The sequence below is a fragment of the Micropterus dolomieu genome, linkage group LG16 (assembly GCF_021292245.1).
Source record: "Micropterus dolomieu isolate WLL.071019.BEF.003 ecotype Adirondacks linkage group LG16, ASM2129224v1, whole genome shotgun sequence".
NCBI classification, from domain to species: domain Eukaryota; kingdom Metazoa; phylum Chordata; class Actinopteri; order Centrarchiformes; family Centrarchidae; genus Micropterus; species Micropterus dolomieu.
Genome location: NC_060165.1, coordinates 7,434,701 through 7,454,729, shown reverse-complemented (window position 1 = coordinate 7,454,729; position 20,029 = coordinate 7,434,701). Strand labels below are relative to the sequence as shown.

Sequence of the window (20,029 nt, the reverse complement as noted above, 5' to 3'; positions counted from 1 at the left end):
GCTGCTGGCTGTAGCTTCATATTTACCCATAAACATGAGAGTGTCATCAATCCTTTCATCTCTCTCCAAAATATCAAGCTATACATTGAACCAATTAACTATAGTTTAGTGAACATACCTTTTCTCTAGTTAAAGGTATAGTCTAATTATAATTAGACGACAGACTAAGTTAGCTAATAAGCTACTCACAAAATCAATCAGAATAATCAATGAATAAATTATTACTTTCAGTCACCAAGTGATAGAAATGATCAATGTAACAACATAATATTTAAAACAACACACCTAAATGAGTATATTAACTTTGCCTTTTTAATCAAGTACAGTTCATGCTCTTTTGTCAATAACAATCTATCATCTTTCTTCTCAGATGGTCCATCAGAGGTTCAGATCCAAGGTCCCGACACAATAGAAATTGCAGAAAAGTATGAGTTTGTGTGTACTGCTGAATGCCTGCCTTCTTGTCGCTACGTAATGACTGTGGACAATCAGACTGTGAGAGGAAATGTGATTGAGATGACAGTGGATCGTTCGCTTAAATCTGTCACTCTCAAGTGTGAGGCACAAAACACTGCTTCAAAGAAGACAGCTACAGCCTTCAAAACTGTACAAATGGCAGGTAGATGAGCCATAAAATAGTTTTATGTGCATCATATTAAACCTTTTTGCTGTTATATGACCTGCGTTTGTGTGCAGGCTCAGCTCACAACCTGTCCACGCGTCCAACTGTGCTGCTGCTGACCTTCATCATTCCTGCTGCCTTCACAGTGTGATCCGACTGCACACAGGTGAGGCTTACTTACTGAACCTTGGGAGAAATATGATCCCAGCAACATGGTTTGGTAGCATTTAAAATTCATTCTTAATTTTATTGGTTTTAACATATTACTTCACTATTAATTGTCATTTGTTTTATTTTGTTTCTTATCATTTTGTATAATTATTTTAGCTGTAACAGCAGGTACAAACTTGTTGTTTTTAAAAATCTGTCCCTCTGTCTTTGTCTTTATCTGTCAGATATGTATTCGTCCTGTGAATGAATTTCTGATGAAGAAAGGTAGTTGAATTGTGGAAAATGAATGACTCGTACCTGTGATCTCACGCAGCATATTATTCTTTTCCATTTGTCTTACATGTTGACAGTGGGCTGGACCCTGTTTGCACTTTCTAGTAATAGATGTAGAGAAGCACTTCAATATCAAGTGTGCAGCAGTGTGCAGCCAGGAGCATGTAATATCAGAATTTGTTGACTTATGTTTGTAAGATTCTTTAATAGAAATGTTGAAACTTGTCTTTAGATAAATAAATGCAATGATGACTTTAACCACAAGCCTCAGACTATTTTTTTCAGTTACCAAATATGGATAAAAAAACAGCATATCATAACTACAATACATGGTTTATATACTTTCAGTCAGACTTCTGTTCAGGTTGTTGCGTGGGGCTCTGCTGGAAATGACCAAAGGTCACTAAACCAAATGAACTTATAATTGAATTGAAGGGCACTTGGAGAGCGCAGACCTCAGCCAAAGCTAATGGGTCCAGCCTTCTATTATATGCTAATCTGCAACTGCAACTGTTGAAATAAAAATGAAGTAAGCCAGGGTCAGGTGTGATGAAGAAGTTTCAGAGACTGACAGCATGGTTTATTGAGCCTGGCCGAGGAGAAACAGTGCCAGCACGTAGCATGTGAATACATATGCCACAATGTCAACACCAGTGTCCAAATAAGGTAATTGTTCACCCTTCTATGCATGTGTGAAGATTGTACATTGGTTCAAATCAAGACACGATGCTCGTTTTATTTCAGTTCAGTTCAGTGTGCTCTATTGTTATGAATGTTTCATTTATACAATGTTGAGAAAGCAGTTTCCATAATCAAAAGTTTACATTTGAATGAGACATAACAAGATTAATCCAATCAAAAGCACTAAATTTAGCAGTTGTAAATTACAAAAACGTGTCATTTAAGCAACATGCAACCCACATAGACCCAGTCAGTCTGTCTGTAATGAAACAAATAAAGATAATCTCAACCTTGGGTTACCAAACAAATAGATAGCAGTGCATCATTATCAAGAGCTGCGTCAGTCAGCTCTTGATAGTCAGCTTCAGTTAAGTTTCATGAAAACTGGGTCAGTAGTTTCATGAAAACTGGGTCATAGTTTTCACAAACAAAAGGCACCAAAACATAACTTCCTTTAGCCTGGAATCCTTGTGAGCACCTCAGACTGGTCCGAGGGTCTTGATTTAGCCTTGGCTCCACCTGCAGGTTGGATGGTTATTTTACACCACTGGGATCTGTTTTTAATGGCTTTAACAAATGAGAAGTGGCGTGATCCCTGCAATTGTGTCTACCAGTAGTAGGCTATAGAAAAAAATTGACTGTGTGCTGCTGTGGGTTGCTTTGGTTTTTAAATTGCATACCGGCTGCGAGACAGACGTTCTAAAAATCGGAGCTACTCAAAAGTCAAAACTACACCCCAAAAGAACCAGTTCAGACACACTGAGACCTTTTGTTAGGTAATTGCACCTAACGACTAGGTCATTTTGATCCAGATGAAGTGCATATAAAAAGATCTTGCAATGTTTACATCCTGAAGGGAAATTCTTTTAAAATGTGTTGCGTGTTAATATGCAATTTAAATGAAAGGTCAGTTTTATATTTCACACACTTCAGGTATATGTTTGCTCTGATATTGTATTGACAGTTAGAGGACACACCCATCATTCATATATCGTTGATATCAGTCCACTGACAAAACACTTTGTGAGAAGTACTTCACTGTGGTATGAACTCCTTTTTGCTTTGATAACAAGAGGTACACATTTCATTCCAGGATTTAATTTACACATGCACCAGTGGCGCTTCTATTGATGGAGATATGATCTAGGTGAAGGGGTGCAGACAGCAATTGAAATGTTAATCACATACCTCAATAAGCTCAAGCCTTCTGTAATTGCTGAGATTACTAGTATGTATATACTATATATTGTTAAAGCACTTTGTAACTTGTTTTTGAAAAGTGCTCAAATAAAGATTATTATTATTATTATTATATCTAAAAGGGCAGGCGTTCATTCAATGCACAATGGACAGTCAACGGATCAACTTAGGCCTCACCTCCTGAGTAAAATTTTTGTTATTTTACTGACTAGAAACAAAATCTTTGATAGCTTCCTCATTGTGTCCCCGAAAGCAACCAAAGAAATTTAATTTATAAAACCATTACATAGGCCTATTCTTTGTCCTTCTGTCAATCAAACATCTATTTTCTTTTCCTCATATCTGACTGGTTTAAAGCAACAAAAATCACAATTTTTATAATAACATGAGACAATTTGGAAGGGATCGCTCATGGTGATGAACCTACAAAGATTTATCATTAAAAGCTTCACCTCTCTTTATGGAGCTTTATAGTGAGTTTTGGCTCATTGTTCAGCTGTGCAGCTCACAACTTTATTGTTTTGTTTCACTCTCACGGCTGTTCTAAGAGAAAAAGTTCTATAAACCCACTATACACCTGCCCAGCACCAAACGGCAGACAGACACAGTTAGCCACTGGCTGGTCAACACATTTAGGAGCTAAAGAGTCAGATATTTCCCTCAGGAGTTTGTAGAAACCAAACATGGAACTAAAAGAGAGTGAAGAACTCACGTGAAGTTTTACACTAAAATGGTGAGAAGCGCAGCTTTGACTTACACACAGTAGAGGGATTAATAAAAGGTAAACACATTAACAGAACCACAAAGAAAACACCAAAACATATCAGATCTTGCAGAAAGCTGCAGTTGTATTCTATCAAGATGCTGTGATAAATTGAGTTTAAAATATTTACATTTGCAACCACAGGTAGATATAAAAGAAAAAAGAAGATAGAGCCACATTATCTGACCTGGATCAACTCTGCAGGTACAAAAGAAACCACCACAAGCTGGAGAAGACAAAACCACACAACACGTCCTGTATGCACACCCACTGCAGAGAATAAACCCAGCTGATAACCAACATATATCGCACTCCTTTGCCAGGAACATTGGGTAATTTGTTGTCTGTGTTTTGTGTGAGCGGTTGATCAGTGGGCACGGCCGCGTTATAAGAGTGCGGGTAGTTATTGGAGTGCGGGTAGGTTCAGACTGTCTGCAGCACCATGGTTTGTCACTCAGCCTGTCTGCTGCTGCTGCTGCTCACCTGCCTGGCAGGTAAGAGGCTGCCCCGCTGGGTCATCATCCGCTTGTCAATCAACATTTTAGCAGATTTATCAGTTAAATGTTGATTAATTACATAGACATTCTTTTTTATACTGATATGTTTTCAAGGATTTGATGTGATTTGTTTTGTTTTGCAGTGCTGTAAGAATGTGTGCTGTTACTTTATTCTCACTTTTCATATCAAAGGTTTTTCTGCCAGTGAAACTGAGCAAGGTGAAACCATGGGGGAAATCTCATGTAAGCTCCTTATTCTGATTCTTACCAGAAGTTACTATCTTCAATTGTTTAAAAACATATGTAATAGTCTTCATTTATAGGCTTTGATTTCCTCATGAGTTGGAATATTTTTTAATTGGAAATTCATTCACTCATTCATTGGAAGTCTTGTCTGTTCTGCCCCCTGCAGATGGGCCAGCCTCAGTGGCGATCACTGGGGCAGACATAGTGACAGTGGGAATCCTGTATGGTTTTGAGTGCTCGGCCTACTGCTACCCGGCTTGCCAGTACACCTGGACCAGGGGTAATGTTACATCTCAGGGGCCTGAGCTGAGCTTGCAGCTCCTGCAGTGGGTGCCAACACAGACCCTGACCTGCACAGTGGTCAACCCTGCATCAAATCAGTCAGTCACAGTCCAAAAGACGCTGCAAGTGACGGGTATGAATGACCAAAGTGAAGTCAAATTCACGAGTTCCTTTAGCTGCACTCCCTTCAACCAAATCTATTCCCAAACTTTTCAGCTGGGCCATCAAACATACAGATCACAGGCCCACCCAGTCTGACCAGCGGTGCTGCTTCCATCTTTACCTGCTCAGCTGACTGCTACCCCTCCTGCAGCTACTCATGGACTGTTGTCCTGGAAGGAGAGGTGTTCGATACTGCGCAAGGAAACACAATTTCTGTCACTCCACCTGCTAGTACGGTCGCCTCGGAAACTCTCATCTGTCAAGCTGAGGACACCGTCTCACATCTCTACATTTCTACGACTCTTTTGGTGTATGTGGCAAGTACGTGAAAGAACCTAACCTCTAAGAATTAACAATCAGTATGTTTAACAAAAAGCAACAAAAATCGCATGTTTGAGAGAATTGTGTGTGCTTAGCCTACTGTTATGGTTTTGAATGATGGAAGTCGGGGAAATGCATTGTTTGATTGAAAGTCTATTTCTGTAAGTGGTTTACTTGCATATTACACTGTGATATGTTGCACTTTATAATACTTGATAGCTATAGATTACATTTGGCACGGCCGCGTTATAAGAGTGCGGGCAGTTATTGGAGTATGGGTAGGTTCGGTCTTTGCAGCACCATGGTTTGTCACTCAACCTGTCTGAGTAAACTCTCATGAACATATTACACTGTGATATGTTCCAGTTTATAATACTTGATAGCTATAGATTACATTTGGATTACTCACCTAAGATTAAAGTTGATTTATATAACATTTGAAGAACATTTGAAGAAAATACCAATACCAATAAATACCAATAATATAAGTCAAAAATAAACTAAATTAATAATACAGTCAAACTGTGTGCTAGCACTAATATGTGCTCTCTTAAAAAGAAGTGTTTTAAAAGATATTTTTTGATTACATTCATACTCTGGTGTAACTTTGTGAAATGACAATGATGCATTCAAACTACTTTTTTCTCCAACTCCTTCCTTAGCCGTAGCTGATATTAGCATTGCTGGTGAAAGCACAGTGACTATGGGACAGCTGTCCACATTCACATGCTTGGTCGCATGCATCCCGACCTGCAGCATTACATGGCAGTACATGGGGAAGTCTTTCCAGGGTGACCAAGTCAATATACCCATCTTGTATCAGGGGAATACAACATACATTGAAAATAAGCTGCATGTGACTTTTAGTAACTACCCTACTTCTAAAATTGAGCCTCTGACCTGTGTGGCCACCAACACTGAATCTCTGGCTACCATTACCGCCACTATGAACCTCACTGTCATTGGTGAGTCTGTGATATTGCTCCCACCTGATTTTTAAATAAAAAAAGATGGCATGAAAAAACAAATCACATTATGTCTTTCATGTTCATGCTCTCTGTTTTGAACGTTCTCTCTGCACAGACCCCATGTCAGTCCACCCCACCTCCCAGGCCCTACCAGTGGCAGGGATGTCTTTCTCTCTGCAGTGTGATGGCCCTCAGAACCCAGCCTCCATTACATGGCTAAAGAACAACAGCCCAATGCCAGCGAATGAAAGAGTGCATTTCTCCCCTGAAAACATCACGATGACCTTCAATCCTCTCCTGGAGGAAGATGATGGTTTATACCAATGTGTGGTGGGAGAGGGGGGGCCCCCCATCCAGTCTGTTGGCTACAATATGCAAGTAAACTGTAAGTATACTGGGGCCATCACAGTCACCTCATTAGTGAGGCAGGATAAGTGGGCACAAAAAAGAGAGGAAAGAGATTAAGAATTATTTTCTGCTTCCTCATAAACTAACATGGAAGCCATGCCTTGGTGTATGCTTAGAATAAAAGAAAATGAACAGAAAATGTCACTGTGATGTTGCAGTGCACAGTCACACTATCAGGCACATGAGCTGTAATGACTCATGCATTTTATTTTAGTTAATGCAGTTATGCAAGCTAATTTTAGTTAAATGTTTATGCTAGTTGTATTTTTAAGTATGTAGAAACTCAATTGTGTGGTTTTCTGAAGCCGATCAAGTATTTCCCTAACATTAATCCTTGTAAGAGCCACACAGGTTAAGCCTTTCATACATCCATATCTTAAGGCAATTAGACTTTTCTTTTCTTTTCTTTTTTAAAAGCGATGATATTTTATTATGTTGCTAATTTGGCACTTGCATCTAGTGGCATCACCATCCATCCATCTTCTACTACGTATCTGGGTTTGGGTCACTGTTGTGGACATGTAGCTGCAGCTCTGATGATGCAATCATGAAGTCGACCACTGATCTTTGACCACAAAACCCATACAGTGGCAACTACTAACATAACAACATACAATTAAATTAAATGGATCACACAATACACTAAAATATCTGAAAGTAATTATAAAACCTTTCCCCAGGTGCGAAGGTCCATTCATCGGCATTTCATCTGAATCATATTGTAGATTTATGTGCAATCCACATGAGTAATGTTTTTTGTTTAAACTTCTATACATGTTGAATACAGATAACTTCTTACTGGCAAAATATTCTTCTGTGTTAAATTAAACAAATCAAATTGTTAAATCAATTACATTTTTATTTCATTACATTTTTATGGAACTCTGATCTGTGAGGCTCAGAACACGTCTGTGCTGCTCCGGGTGGCAAGTAGGTGAAAGACCCTACCTCTGAGCGAGAATTTACAGTCAACAGAGTTGTGACGTGGGATGATTCTTTTGGACTCCCCTGATTCCAGAAGTAAAATCTCCATTCATTTTTTCACATACACAGTGTTATGCGAATGATAGTTGGAGCACTTACAGCATGAATATGATGATAGATCTCATGTGAATAAATCCTCACTACATAAGATTAAGAACTCAAGAAAACACAGTGATGGTGCCTGGTAATCACTATCAGCGGTTGAACTAAGAAATTATTCATCTTCAAATGACTGAACTGCATATTTGTCCCTGTTTAAGTCAGTTTAGAACAAAGACCGTGATTTGGCTTGTACTGGATTTGTGGCTCTTCTCTTGCAGACGGACCAAACGATGTGATCATTGCAGGACCAGAATCTCTTGAAATTGGGGTCACAGCGAGCTTCACGTGCTCAGCCGAGTGCTCTCCTTCGTGTAGCTTCTCATGGACATTGTACGGGAAGACAGTAACGGGTAGTGTGATTGACATCACTGTGAACCGCCACGTTTTAAAAGAGTCCATCAGCTGCCAGGCTGAGAACACACTCACTGGGAAGACGGTGGTGGTCAATGACTCGCTCAGTGTCTCAGGTAGGCTTTTGTTGAGAGGTTTGAGTGCATTTAGATGTAGTTCGCAGCTGATATCTGTTCTAACTGTAATTTATGTGCTTTTCATTGCAGATCCTCACTGGTGTGGATGCTGAAACACTGGACGAACTGTACTCAGCGCAATCTACATTCTCCTGATCTGCAACAGTGTGCAGTTGTACCGTGTGGCACAAAGTTATAGATTGGTAATCCTTTTATTAATGACACTTTTGAATGGCTATATTTGCTCAAGCATTGCTTACTCTTGACTATGAAGGACCTAAACAGGGCGTTTCCCTACCCTTTGCACAATGCATGTTGGGCCAGGTTCCAACCTCTTTGTGACCCTGAACAAGATTAGAAAAGTATAGAGAAAGGACCTATGGAGCGTGTGCTTGAGTAATACATTGTTGGGTTTTAATTACATAAGGCTAATCTAATTTTCTTTCATGATGTATTCCCATTTGTCTTGCCAAACAATATGCACTATTAATATACTTAATAAACAATGAACAACTGTACTTTTGCTGATTACACAATGCTTATTCATCACCCAAGTGATACATCTGAGATTAAGTAATCCTGAGTTATAAACGACTCTACTTCTGTTTATTGACTCAACAACAGTCCACACACACACACATAACAAAATACACCTTTATTTGTAGTTCAGTTTTCTAAAAACACTTGAGACTCAAACTTAGTCCCTTAACGTTCACACACACATTCTCCACAGTCAAACCGGAGCTGGTTTATCCAAAAATGTCAGATCATTTTTGGTAGATTAAAGAATGGAACATTCAAACAGGGAGAGTACAGTAGTAATTTCACACTTCCTGTTAATATAACACCCCTTCTGGTTGGGGTATAATCCCCTATACTATGTCCTTATCTGCCTCCATTTTGCAACACACCAACATGTTTATAAAATGAATTTCAACGTAAAATATCTGCATCCTGAATCCCAGCTTCCAAGAGGTCAAGTGGTCATTGGTGTAAAGTTTCCATAAAGCTGCATAAAGTTTGAATTCAACAACCCTCAAAATAAAATTTACTTGTAAATTTATGGAAGCAGTTGAGCAGTAAATAATTAAACATTACACTGTAAAGCTGCTGATTTTCATCAGTATCTTCAATAATGACATTAGCTGTTGCAGACTCTGTTTTTATCAGCTGTAACACTAAAATGCATGAAGCTCAGAATTACAATGTACAGTTTGTGAATTTCCAACTTCCAACTTTAAATAAACACAGTGTTATCAATATAGAAAGATGATGACATCAGCGTTTTGACAGGAGAAGGGCCACTACACAGCAGTCCACTTTAATGAAAGTTTATTCAGAATTAGAATAGAACTACATTGTTTAGTTGGCTTGATGTAAAACGATGAGGTGCTCTGTGTTGTAATTTAAAGTCTACAGAAGTTGCAGATTTGTCTGAAATCCCAGCATCACACACCGTACTTCTTCTGTAAGGCTGCGACAGATGATCCCTCCAGATCAGCTTGGTGAAGGAAGTCAAACACTTCTTTAAGCACTGGGGGGGGGGGGGAGAGAAAAGCAGTAGCGCCATCATCAATATGACAGAATGTGCGGGTGAAATGCATTGAGCGAAAAGTATGTGTCATCTGCAATGGCACATCAAAGAGAGTCAACCTTTCTTTTCCGGAGACGACAGGAACATGACAGCCATGTCGAAGCGCCTTACACTTGCTAGACTCCTGAGGATCTCCAGTGTGATGGCCGGTGCTTCATTCCTGCACAAGACTGATGTTACTGCACAGTACAAAGCTACACATGCAACTTGGCAATGCTGATTTTTATTCCTCTGAGCATCTCTTGAAACTCACTTGATATAGAAACCATGCAGCGTCCTCAGGATCTGATTGAGAATGTCAGGTTCAAGGGAGTTGAGGAAAATGTTTCTGTACGCTTCGGGCTTGATTTGCTGCAAGACGAGAACACAAACAAGGCCAAGAAATTCCGTTAAAACAAAACACTGCGAGGTAATCTTCATATTTTGGTTGTTTTCAGCACCCCTTTTGTCCAATTCATCATACATTTTGAAAACCTCTCTGAGAAATTGAGATTTCAGATTTAAGCCGTATTTGCTGGTATTTCAAAATGAGATTCAAATGACATCTGTTGACCTCAGACCAGGTTGATATAAATTATATAAAAAATGACAGTGTAAACAGCCAGATTTGATATTTTCAAACACACAGCTCACCCTCAGATATCTGTAAATCACTTCAGGTTGGTTTCCGATCTTTCGGAGGTCGGCCTCCAGCTGGAAGCTGTTGGTGGGTGGAGGAGGCGGGTCTGTTACTGTCGTGGAGGGGGTGGTTGACGGTTCAGGAGGATGAGCGATTTCCCTCTGCGCAGGTTGTTTGGTCTCTCTGCTAGCTGGAACTCTGGGAAACAGAACATCTGTTTACTAAGTGGGAATCGTTCCACAACATAATGCAACATTCAGTACTTTACAGACGTGGTGAAAATCCCCCAGAATCTAAAGAATAACCAGTATCGTGAAGAAGAAGAGGTAGTGCAACTAACTGGTCAGATGAGTGTGAAGGGACTTCTGCTATCTCCTCGATCTTGATCATCTTGGCGCTGGGTGATGTCGACAGTGGAGATGATTCATCCTCAGCCTCCCTCATCACCTCCTGGATGAAGGACTTGGACCCACCTGACTCCACCTCAAGCACCGTCACCTTTCCACTCACTTCCTCAATATCAATCCTCCTTAGAGGTTTCTGAAGAGCATTAATGTTCAGCGTCAGTCGACATGATGGCCTGGTTATTCAATAACTCTTTCAAAACACAATAAGCCTGTGTTTGTCAATCTATATAGATTAAATTCTAAGTTACTACAAAAAAGTTAGAAAATCCAGATGTTCAGGTTACATTGATGTCTATTCCACTACCTGCTGGACAAATGATGTTAAAGCAAGTGGCGAGTGAACTACAGAACTAAATTAAACAAGAACTTTATCTGCCTTTCACAAGTACAAATTGTTTAATCTACAATGTGTTTCAAGTATTCAATTAATCATGTATGCTATGCTATATAACAAATTCCTAGAGCTTAAAGTATTGTCTTCAAGTTGCTTATTTTCTCTGACTGCCAAGTTCAAATTAAATTTACCATATAAGATGAAGAAAAGCTAGCACATCTTTAAATTTGTGTTCAACAAATCTTTTTTGGTAACACTTTCTATGAAGGTCATCGCTATTATTCCATTTTATATCACTAATTGTAAATGGTGACTAAAGTGTATTCATAACAAGGCAGAGTCGGTGGTTACGGAACATGGTCGGAGATTCTTGCCGCACATTGATATAAACTGGTATTACTATTAGTTATAAAACATTAAATCAAAAGGTCATAATACGTTATGAACTTTGCTATAGCGCCTAATGCATGCTTGTAAGTGATTATAACAACTGTTATAATGTCTTACGGACGCATTATATCACGTTATAAATATATGCATAAGTCATTATAGCGATGACCTTCATAGAAACAACAGAACAAATGAATGATTGTCAATACTGTTATAGATTAACTTTCTGTCAATCGACATAAATTATTTTCTATCACAATTTCCTGATTCACTTTAAACAGTCTCCGTTCATGAGCTTTTCGAATTTGGAATACAGCACATTCTCCTGCTTTAACATTAACTCTAAACTCACCGTTGACCGCAGATGTGTTGGTTTGTCAAACGGCTGGACTGTTCTCCTCTGTGTGCTGTCTGCTGTTTGAAGGAGGCTGCTGGAACCCATGTCCTAACACAACACAATGACATTAAGAACAGAGAAGTGAAGTCAGCAGAAGATCAAACCTAATAAAATCTGACGTGTCCGTTAGTCATCTGTACTTCAGACTGAAATTTAAACATTTATGCTTATGTCGTTTCTCATAGACAGAGGGACTTAAAGCACATTAGAGGATAAAACTCGCCATAATGATGTTACAAACAACCAACACCAAAAAAAAAAAAGAGATTTAAAATGTGTTTCTGTAATGCAGAAGTGTATTTTAGCAGTAACCTAATTAAAACGGCTCTTTATATTTTATAGCACTGTTTCTTTATCATTTACTGATTCACTGGATCTAACACTGTTCACTAATAACTGGATCTGGAAACATACAATCTGGAGTTTCTGGAGCTCATTCAGGGCCTGCTTGTTCCCTGGTTCCAGTTTCAACACCTCCTGAAAATCTGTAACACACAAACACACACAGTCAATAACCGATAACAATAATCCTTGCTGATATTATTTCAGTGCATTTTTTTTACAGTTTCATTTTAAGACAACTCATGCTGAAGCTGATGTAAAAATAAACAGAACAGAACATAACGTGGCCCTACACTGTGAACTGGCTGAAAACACCAAAAGACCAATGTTGAAACAAAAGAAAAGATGAAAATGAAATTAACTATACTGTGGCAACACAGATTTCTAGAAGAATACAGCTAGATAAGTGACTTTTTGGTCTCCATGTGTTAAAAAAACCCCAGACAAAATATAATTGTTGTTGTTGTTGTTGCTGCCTTTAGAGAACAGCGTTGTTCTATACAGCACCTTGTTTAGCCTCCTTCAGTTTTCCTAGGGCCACTCTGGCGGTGGCACGACGGGCGAAGGCCTTGGAGTACGTCCTGTCCAGAAAAATGGCTTTGCTGCAGTCCTCCTCTGCCTCCTTATATCTGCAGCGAACGCGGGAAAGTGTTATCGTTTTTGTCTTCTCTTATTTTCACTCTTAACTAGAAAAATGTGCCGGACAAATTAATGTTTGTGTTTACTTCTCCAGCTTGAGGTAGGCCATGGCTCTGTTGGCGGGCAGTAGGACGTTCATGCTGTCTGCCTCCATGCCACTGCTGTAGCACTCAACAGCCGCTTCATACTTCCCCTCTTTGAAATAAGCATTCCCCTGAAAGGCACATGAGTGAGTAAGTTTGCATAATTACCACACACTATGTGAGTCTGTGAACATAATGAGGCTTAATGCCAAATGATTAATTCTTACAAAGAATGTTAAAATTGACTCCTCGTATGGACATTTGGGCGCTTCTTTAATTTACCAGCCTCTGACATGTGAGCTGATGAGTCCAGCTGGGACACTGCAGCACAAGTGGCAAACCACAGCAAAGCTTACTCTGTCTTTTTGAATAACCGCCTCCTGTCGCCTCTGCTGCTCCACCTGTCGCCTCTGCTGCTCAGGGTCCGCTGTGGGAGCCTCCTGTGGCTGTGCGGCTTCGCTCGTGACGGCCTGTGCCTGATGGCCGAGGGTCTGAAACCAGCCGGGGGAAAGGGACTAAGTAAAAGAGAACAAGACTTGAGAAGTGAGGCTTACCCCCGAAAAGGATCCTTTCACACTCACCTCTTTGATTCGTTTCACTTCATTCTGTGCTTCCACGTTCCCGGGGTCAAGCTTCAGAACCATCTCATAATCTATCCAGAAATAGATTTGTGTTGTTATCTCAGAGCACTCAAGGTTAAACAGATGATCTAATCCTTTTAACAGTTTGTCACCTTCTAGTGCAGATTCATATTTCTTCAGCGCAAACTGTGCTGCTCCTCTTCGGGCGTACGCTTTGAAGTAGTTGCTGTCCAGAGCGATAGCCAAGTTGCAGTCGGACTCTGCCACAGCATACCTGCAAAGGACAAAGTCTCAGTGATTTGCAGGGGAACAAAACTTTTTAAAAAATTTTTTATTAAGAGTAAGACTGCATGCGCACGCATCTTAATGTTGGTACATGTACTGAAAAGGATTCTATAGCGCAATTCATCAGCCATATAATCTGTGCTGTTTACTTTTTGAGTCTGAAGAAGGAGGTGGCTCGGTTTGTGGGAAGCACAGGGCTGTATGGATCTGCACCCATCCCTCTGGTGTAACACTCAATGGCTTCATCGTACTTCCCAGCTTTGAAAAACGTGTTTCCCTGAAAAATAAAAGCGCAAACAGCTTTAGGAAAGCCTTCTTCTTTTTTTGTTTGTTATGTTGCAGTATGTCTCAGAGTATTGACCTTATCTTTCTCAGCCAGTGCTTTCTCCTTATCAACTGCAGCTTCCTCGGAGTCGGACTCATTTGACTCTGCAGGACTTTCCTCCTTATCCATCTCTGCCAGAGCCTTATCCTGCGACCACAGAAGAATAAATCTTTTGTAATCTAACTTTACTCCACGATTTCAAAGATCATGTTAAGTATATTTTATAAGAAAGCACACCACGTCAAACTTGTCCCATGATCGATAGTCGTAGCCTTTAATCTTTGAGGCTTGCTTGGGCTCCTCTCCCCTTGCGTCACCGTTGCCTGCTGGCTCCTTCTTTGTCTTTTTCTTCTTCTTTTCCCTCATCTTTGTTTTGTAGTCTTTGTTGCGCACAGGCGGGAGCTTCTTCTACAACAGAGAGACAACAAGCTGCTGACACCTTAAGATCATCCAGAGCACTACCCTCTCCTGAGATGGGTGTCTACACACAGGGACACACCTGGGCCTCCTGAAGTCCTCCCGTCCTCAGCTCCTCGTCCTTCTTCTTTATGTCAGTCTCCCAGCTCTCCAGGTCCCTCATGAGGCTGTGCAGATCCTCCGCATTTTGCCGCATCTGAAGCTGTAACTCGATGGCTTTGTTTCCCCCCGACATGTGATTCCCTGTGAAACAGACATTTGTTTGGGACAAATTCTTAACATTCGTTGCTGTAGCTGTTTTCTTGAAGTCCGAGTTGCAGCCAAGAGGAAAACACGAGAATCACCCTGTCACGCCTTGAAGCTAGCTAGCAGAAATACCAAACAATTTAAGAAAGAACGTAACTGTAAGTGACTCTGTAGCTACTTGAACCTTGCGAGTACCTGGCACTTCTTTCTCCGGCTGGTAATTACAGTTAAAGTGTAGCTGCAGTTAATTTGGCTAAAAACTGCAAACTAATTGTGCCGTTATTAGACTTTCTGTTTACGTTCGGAGCCATGACAGCCGCGTGGAGTACCAGCAGCCTTTGCGCTGCTGAGCCTGCGCAGGACGTAACCAAAGATCGTCTATGTCACAAGCGATAACGATAACTTACTCCAAAAACTTTCACTCAATTAGCAGTTTGCCCACAAACAACCGATCTAAAAGGTAAACAGGTGCCGATTTTATTCTTTCCTCTCCCCCTAAATTTATTGCAAAAACAGGAATAAAGTGTACATAGGACATAGAGAAGTATGCAGAGCAGTATACAAATATATAAGACGCATAATAATAGCTTTGCCAGGGGTGATCTATATTAGGTAAAGATGTTAAAAGAGACCCATATGTTGACAGTTTTACGGCCTTTTGTGGTTGGATTTAAATAAATGAAATTGATTGGACATTAGCATTTATGTGGCTTTGTAATGTCATGTGCTAACTTACAGCCAACGGGTTTTGGAATGAAGTAGGCTAACGTTAGCCCCCCACCTTAAAAGAAGCAAACAAACAAAACAAAATATATACAAATGTCCACATGAAAGATGGCCACTGGGCCCATTTGTCTTGTCGTGTTACACATTTTTATCAAGAGAGCTGTCTATCTATCAAACTATCATCACTAGCTTGATGGGTCAGATTTGGTCTCGGTCCACAGGTCGAGGTTTGAGTTGACGACCTGCCTGCACGTTCTAAATAGACGATCTATGCCGTATACTACTCTCTAGCAAAACTGCGTTGAATGTGCGCATTTTACATCGTTTTTATATTATTTTCCAGAGAATAATATTTCTTTAAGTTTTTGTATAAGAGCGATGTAAATCAAATTAGAAATACAGCTTCCCGTTTATTACCTTTGACCTATAGCTACCACGTGATCTACAAAACAGTGATGACCTCTCTTGCTTTTAACTAGCGGTAACGTTAGCTGACCGGGGGGGGGAACTTATGCTAACATTTCCAGATTGTAGACAACATTTAATGCAATGGATCAAACTAAACAAGAGGAGGAATATGGATACAATTTGTTCCCGGAGAGGAACACGGGGAAGTACAAGAAGGGATCAATCGGGGAGAGCCTGTTCACTTTCAACCACAAGTGTCAGGTCATGTTACAGTTCGCAATGGAAACTAGTGAGTATTCTAGCTAGCTACTCCTGTAAAGGGATTGTCATCTCAGCAGTGAAGACAGATACTTTGTCTTACTAAGATGTTTCTGTTTGTGATGTAAATACCTGCGCAATGTGAACGTATTAATCTCGTAGTCAGAGTAGCAGCATTTAGCGTTAGCTAGTGTAGCTAGCAGTGGTTTCTGTCAGTGTAACATGCTAACTATATCTGACTGGTCTCTGCTTCTCTCAGGTCCGTATGCCAAACTCCTCCTCAGTGCCATGAAAAGTTCAGGATGGTGAGTGTTTATCACTGATCTTCTAACGTTACTGTTACGTTATCTCTTAGGTCCCTGCAAACAACCTGGGACTGAACTTCCTAGACAGTATTACTACACAGTAATAAAAGGTTCCAGTATACCCATATAAACAGGCATCAGATAAATTAATCATTAATTAATCGAATGTATTTCTAGAAGCACAGCTTTGATATTGCTTTATGGATTGTGCATGTTAATCTTAATATCAAATTAAATGCAATGTGTCCTTTTATCGTTTGTGTTTGGAGTATCCACTACATACGTGCAACAATATTAAATTTCCTGGTTAATATTCCAGTTGCCCAAATATTTATTGGCCGTTCCTCTATGTGTGATCCGCTTAGGTGGCATTTTGTGACAACAATTTCACAGTAATTTAAATGGGAACAGACAAAAAGAAGTGGCACTAAGATGACCCCTTTACTTTCTCCTCTCAACGCAGCAAAGTGTTTAAAGAGCGACATTTCTCCTGTGAAGACTGCGACGGGACGGTCAGCGGTGGCTTTGACGCAGCTTCCTCTCAAGTAAGAAGGAGATCTTCTATCTCTCTCTAAAGATAAAGCAGGTTTCTGAGGGCTTGAAAGAATTTTGACTGCTCCACCTGAATGAGATTTGTTTGTCTGCAGATCGTCTTGTGTCAGAACAACATCCACCAGCAGTCCCATATGACACGAGTGGTCACACATGAGCTCATTCATTCCTTTGACCACTGCCGGGCCCACGTGGACTGGTTCAACAACTTCAGACATCTGGCTTGTTCTGAGGTGAGCCCCAATGTGTTCAGTACTGGTTGCATTTATGTGCAATGGTAACTTTGATTATTGTGTGATTTTAGTTTCATCTTGGACATTGTGTTTCTGTTGTCTATCATTACATATAGTGTAGAATAGTAAGTTAGAGCTAATACACGAGAAGCGAATGAATTTCTCATGTGGGCAAAAAGTGTACTGTTAGCGCTCTTTGACATGAAAATGCTCCCAAAGTCCGTGAAAAAAAACTCAGTTTCACATTTCCACGCTACAGTAAGCAACTTACAGTTTTAGTCGTCCTGGTACATTTCTCAGATTAGACTTAAAATTCTCTAAACTACCACATCCACACCTCCACATCATGTAGTCATTTGTGCACGTTATAAAAAGAATTTCTCATTCTTTTGAGCAAATTGCAAATGCTTTGACACATTTTGCAAGTTATTATGTACAGTTGTCTGCTGTTTCTTATCAATTGCTTATGTCATGTTGATCAGTGTATTATGTTTGTTCTCTGTTGAATAATCTTACCCTCCAAAATATCTAGGCATAAGTTTATTGCATTACAGTAAGTCATTACATACTAAATGGTTGAACACGTCATAATCTGTCAAGCATATTTTCTATACATATTTATTGGACTTTTTTTTGTAAATGTGTCCTGAATTGAACACTGTGATGTGGATGAGAATTTGTGGCTAGACAGACAGGAACGTCAGCCTAAGGATGTTTCCCGTGGTTACATTTCTAATTTTGTTGTGCTATAATACAGTCTTGTCTTTTTCTTTTCTGTATCACAATGATAAGCGCTGTAAACACATTACAGTACAAACAGTAAAAGCATAACTGTGAATCCTGTCCAGTCTCTTGCAATGTATAACTTTGTACTGTTGAAATTGATTTATGCCATACTGAAAGTTATGGGCTTTTGCAGGTAGTCCACTGTGTGTTGCTGTTTGTATGATCTGTTATGAGAAATGCACCTACTGTTTTTAAAATATAATATGGTAGTAAGGCAGGGATTTGTAACTAGATTGCTATTAGGCAGCATTGACTGTTGTGATTTCCAAATATTTTTCTTTCTTCTTTAAAATCTTTAAAAGGAAAAACCCCAATTGGCATCAGCTAAATAAATGTAAAATGTAAGGACTGGCGACCACTGCCTTATCTGTGGCTCTCACCCCCAAGCTCATTGGTTCTTAAGGAAGTTAATCTTTTAAAGCAGATCACAAATACTTTCTTTAAAACAGTTTCCTAAAACAGCTGTGCACTGTTACACTGTAACACTGTTTTTACCAAATGTTACCTAAACAGGAGTAAATGCTGCATGTTGTTTTTTTTGGGAGGGGGACTATTTTAAGCCGCGGATTGATACACATTTGGTGCTCTAGTGAGTATTTACAGCATCACCAGCCTCATAAATGGTTTGTTAGTTTTTGATTGAGACATGAGAAAGGGCAGAACTGCTTGGTTCCACATCGCATTTTCTTCTTCAACTACATTGTTTTGTTTGAGCTAAAAAAAAACACATTTTAAAACCTTTTTTTATTAGTCAAATATCCTCATCCTGCTGACCTAAAAGTTTGGTTTCTTGATTATCCAAAGACTGTTTGGTTTTTTTGTCATTATATCAGATCCGGGCAGCTAACCTCAGTGGAGACTGCGCCTTTAGCAATGAAGCCGCCAGATTCAACTTCGGCTTGAAGCAGCATCATCAGGTACCTGCACTGGGATAAATGCAATTTTTACTGGCAGGCTTCAGGTTTGTGTCTCTAATCTAACACTTAGATAAATGTTTTTCCTTGGACAGGAGTGTGTCAGAGGCCGTGCCCTTCGCTCCATCCTGGCTGTGCGGAACATTAGCCGAAAGGAGGCGGAGAAAATAGTGGATGAAGTCTTCGACACATGTTTCAACGACCACGCGCCATTTGGACGAATCCCCCACAGCAAGAAGGATGCTGGGTTTGCCTACAGAGATTATGAGAACAGAGATCGATATTATGCAAACCTTTAGTGTCGTCACAGTCTCATTTAACTCCGTGTGAATGGCGGTGACGCTGACAAGAGCTTGGCAGCGTCTGGGCCGTGGTCAGCATAAGAGCCTCAGCAGAATGACAGCGTGTCCAAAAGGATCATATCCCTTCAGAAGGGATTTTCAGAGAATGATTTGTCCTTGGAACAGGAAAGCAAAGGAAGGAGCTACAGTTCATTTCATTTTCTACCTTTTGGACACTAATTCTGTATAGAGGGGTAGTAAGGAGTGGTTCGGGAAGTGAAGTACTAGATGAGGCCCCTGTGATGTATTGGCCATTTGTTTTTAGGTTATCTACGGGTGCTTTTAAGGAAATGCAGGGTTTCCTTTGACTGTCCTTTGTTGCCATATTGACCTCCACTAATTTCTTGTAAATAGAGTTGATTGTGCTTGAATTAAACAGAATCAACTTGTGTTTGAATAAACGTTTGATTCCTCTGAAAAAGTGAGTTATTAATTATTTGTGAGGACAAGAGAAGTTGTTACGTTCGACCTTGGCACAAGATGTTTGCGATTCTAACTTGCCAATGAAGCGGAAGTATGCGTACTGCTGATTATAACTCATTTGTGTCTAATCCCGAGAGAGGATTCTTCAAATATGTGAGACAAGTAATATGAGGAAAGTGAGAAAAGTTCCTCCACAAAAACACGGTCAACTTTGTTCACATCTGTGCCGCCACTGTAAAATGTCACCGCTGACATCTTTATTGGACATTAGCATTTA

At 40.0% G+C, this 20,029-nt stretch overlaps 3 protein-coding genes across 5 annotated transcripts; 2 read left to right on the top strand and 1 right to left on the bottom strand.

Annotated features, from left to right (window-relative positions):
• The first annotated feature begins 4,941 nt into the window (after positions 1-4,941).
• LOC123985068 (carcinoembryonic antigen-related cell adhesion molecule 1-like) lies at positions 4,942-8,659 on the top strand. The gene is made up of 5 exons (XM_046072419.1): positions 4,942-5,218; positions 5,881-6,183; positions 6,302-6,571; positions 7,899-8,147; positions 8,238-8,659. Exons 2-5 carry the CDS (start codon positions 5,922-5,924, stop codon positions 8,258-8,260), a joined length of 804 nt encoding a protein of 267 aa, XP_045928375.1. The 5' UTR covers positions 4,942-5,218; positions 5,881-5,921; the 3' UTR covers positions 8,261-8,659.
• Positions 8,660-8,787: 128 nt separating this feature from the next.
• Positions 8,788-15,702, bottom strand: rpap3 (RNA polymerase II associated protein 3). Of its 3 annotated transcripts, none has more exons than XM_046072233.1 (17): positions 15,543-15,702; positions 14,643-14,803; positions 14,381-14,551; positions 14,180-14,290; positions 13,968-14,095; positions 13,686-13,807; positions 13,534-13,604; positions 13,309-13,443; positions 12,956-13,083; positions 12,738-12,859; positions 12,303-12,373; positions 11,844-11,936; positions 10,701-10,900; positions 10,375-10,558; positions 9,995-10,092; positions 9,801-9,901; positions 8,788-9,681 (listed from the first exon to the last, which is right to left on the bottom strand). In XM_046072233.1, exons 2-17 carry the CDS (start codon positions 14,793-14,795, stop codon positions 9,596-9,598), a joined length of 1,974 nt encoding a protein of 657 aa, XP_045928189.1. In that variant the 5' UTR covers positions 14,796-14,803; positions 15,543-15,702; the 3' UTR covers positions 8,788-9,595. The 3 variants fall into 3 exon arrangements, with proteins under 3 accessions (XP_045928189.1, XP_045928188.1, XP_045928187.1); XM_046072232.1 differs by lacking the exon at positions 15,543-15,702 and adding an exon at positions 15,002-15,161; XM_046072231.1 differs by lacking the exon at positions 15,543-15,702 and adding an exon at positions 14,964-15,135.
• An 85-nt stretch (positions 15,703-15,787) lies between these two features.
• atp23 (ATP23 metallopeptidase and ATP synthase assembly factor homolog) lies at positions 15,788-19,750 on the top strand. Its single transcript, XM_046072234.1, has 6 exons — positions 15,788-16,229; positions 16,458-16,503; positions 16,967-17,048; positions 17,151-17,288; positions 18,908-18,991; positions 19,084-19,750. The coding sequence occupies exons 1-6, from the start codon at positions 16,082-16,084 to the stop codon at positions 19,285-19,287; spliced, it is 702 nt and encodes a 233-aa protein (XP_045928190.1). The 5' UTR covers positions 15,788-16,081; the 3' UTR covers positions 19,288-19,750.
• The last annotated feature ends 279 nt before the right edge of the window (positions 19,751-20,029 follow it).

Coding starts and splice junctions, on each gene's coding strand:
- LOC123985068 (XM_046072419.1), top strand. CDS start 5,922: ATGGGACAGCTGTCCACATTCACATGCTTGGTCGCATGCATCCCGACC. Junction 6,572..7,898: donor CTACAATATGCAAGTAAACT/GTAAGTATACTG, acceptor CTTCTCTTGCAG/ACGGACCAAACGATGTGATC. Junction 8,148..8,237: donor TGACTCGCTCAGTGTCTCAG/GTAGGCTTTTGT, acceptor TTTTCATTGCAG/ATCCTCACTGGTGTGGATGC.
- rpap3 (XM_046072233.1), bottom strand. CDS start 14,795: ATGTCGGGGGGAAACAAAGCCATCGAGTTACAGCTTCAGATGCGGCAA. Junction 14,552..14,642: donor GAGGACTTCAGGAGGCCCAG/GTGTGTCCCTGT, acceptor TCTCTGTTGTAG/AAGAAGCTCCCGCCTGTGCG. Junction 12,374..12,737: donor ACTGAAGGAGGCTAAACAAG/GTGCTGTATAGA, acceptor TGTGTGTTACAG/ATTTTCAGGAGGTGTTGAAA.
- atp23 (XM_046072234.1), top strand. CDS start 16,082: ATGGATCAAACTAAACAAGAGGAGGAATATGGATACAATTTGTTCCCG. Junction 16,504..16,966: donor GCCATGAAAAGTTCAGGATG/GTGAGTGTTTAT, acceptor CTCTCAACGCAG/CAAAGTGTTTAAAGAGCGAC. Junction 18,992..19,083: donor GCTTGAAGCAGCATCATCAG/GTACCTGCACTG, acceptor TTCCTTGGACAG/GAGTGTGTCAGAGGCCGTGC.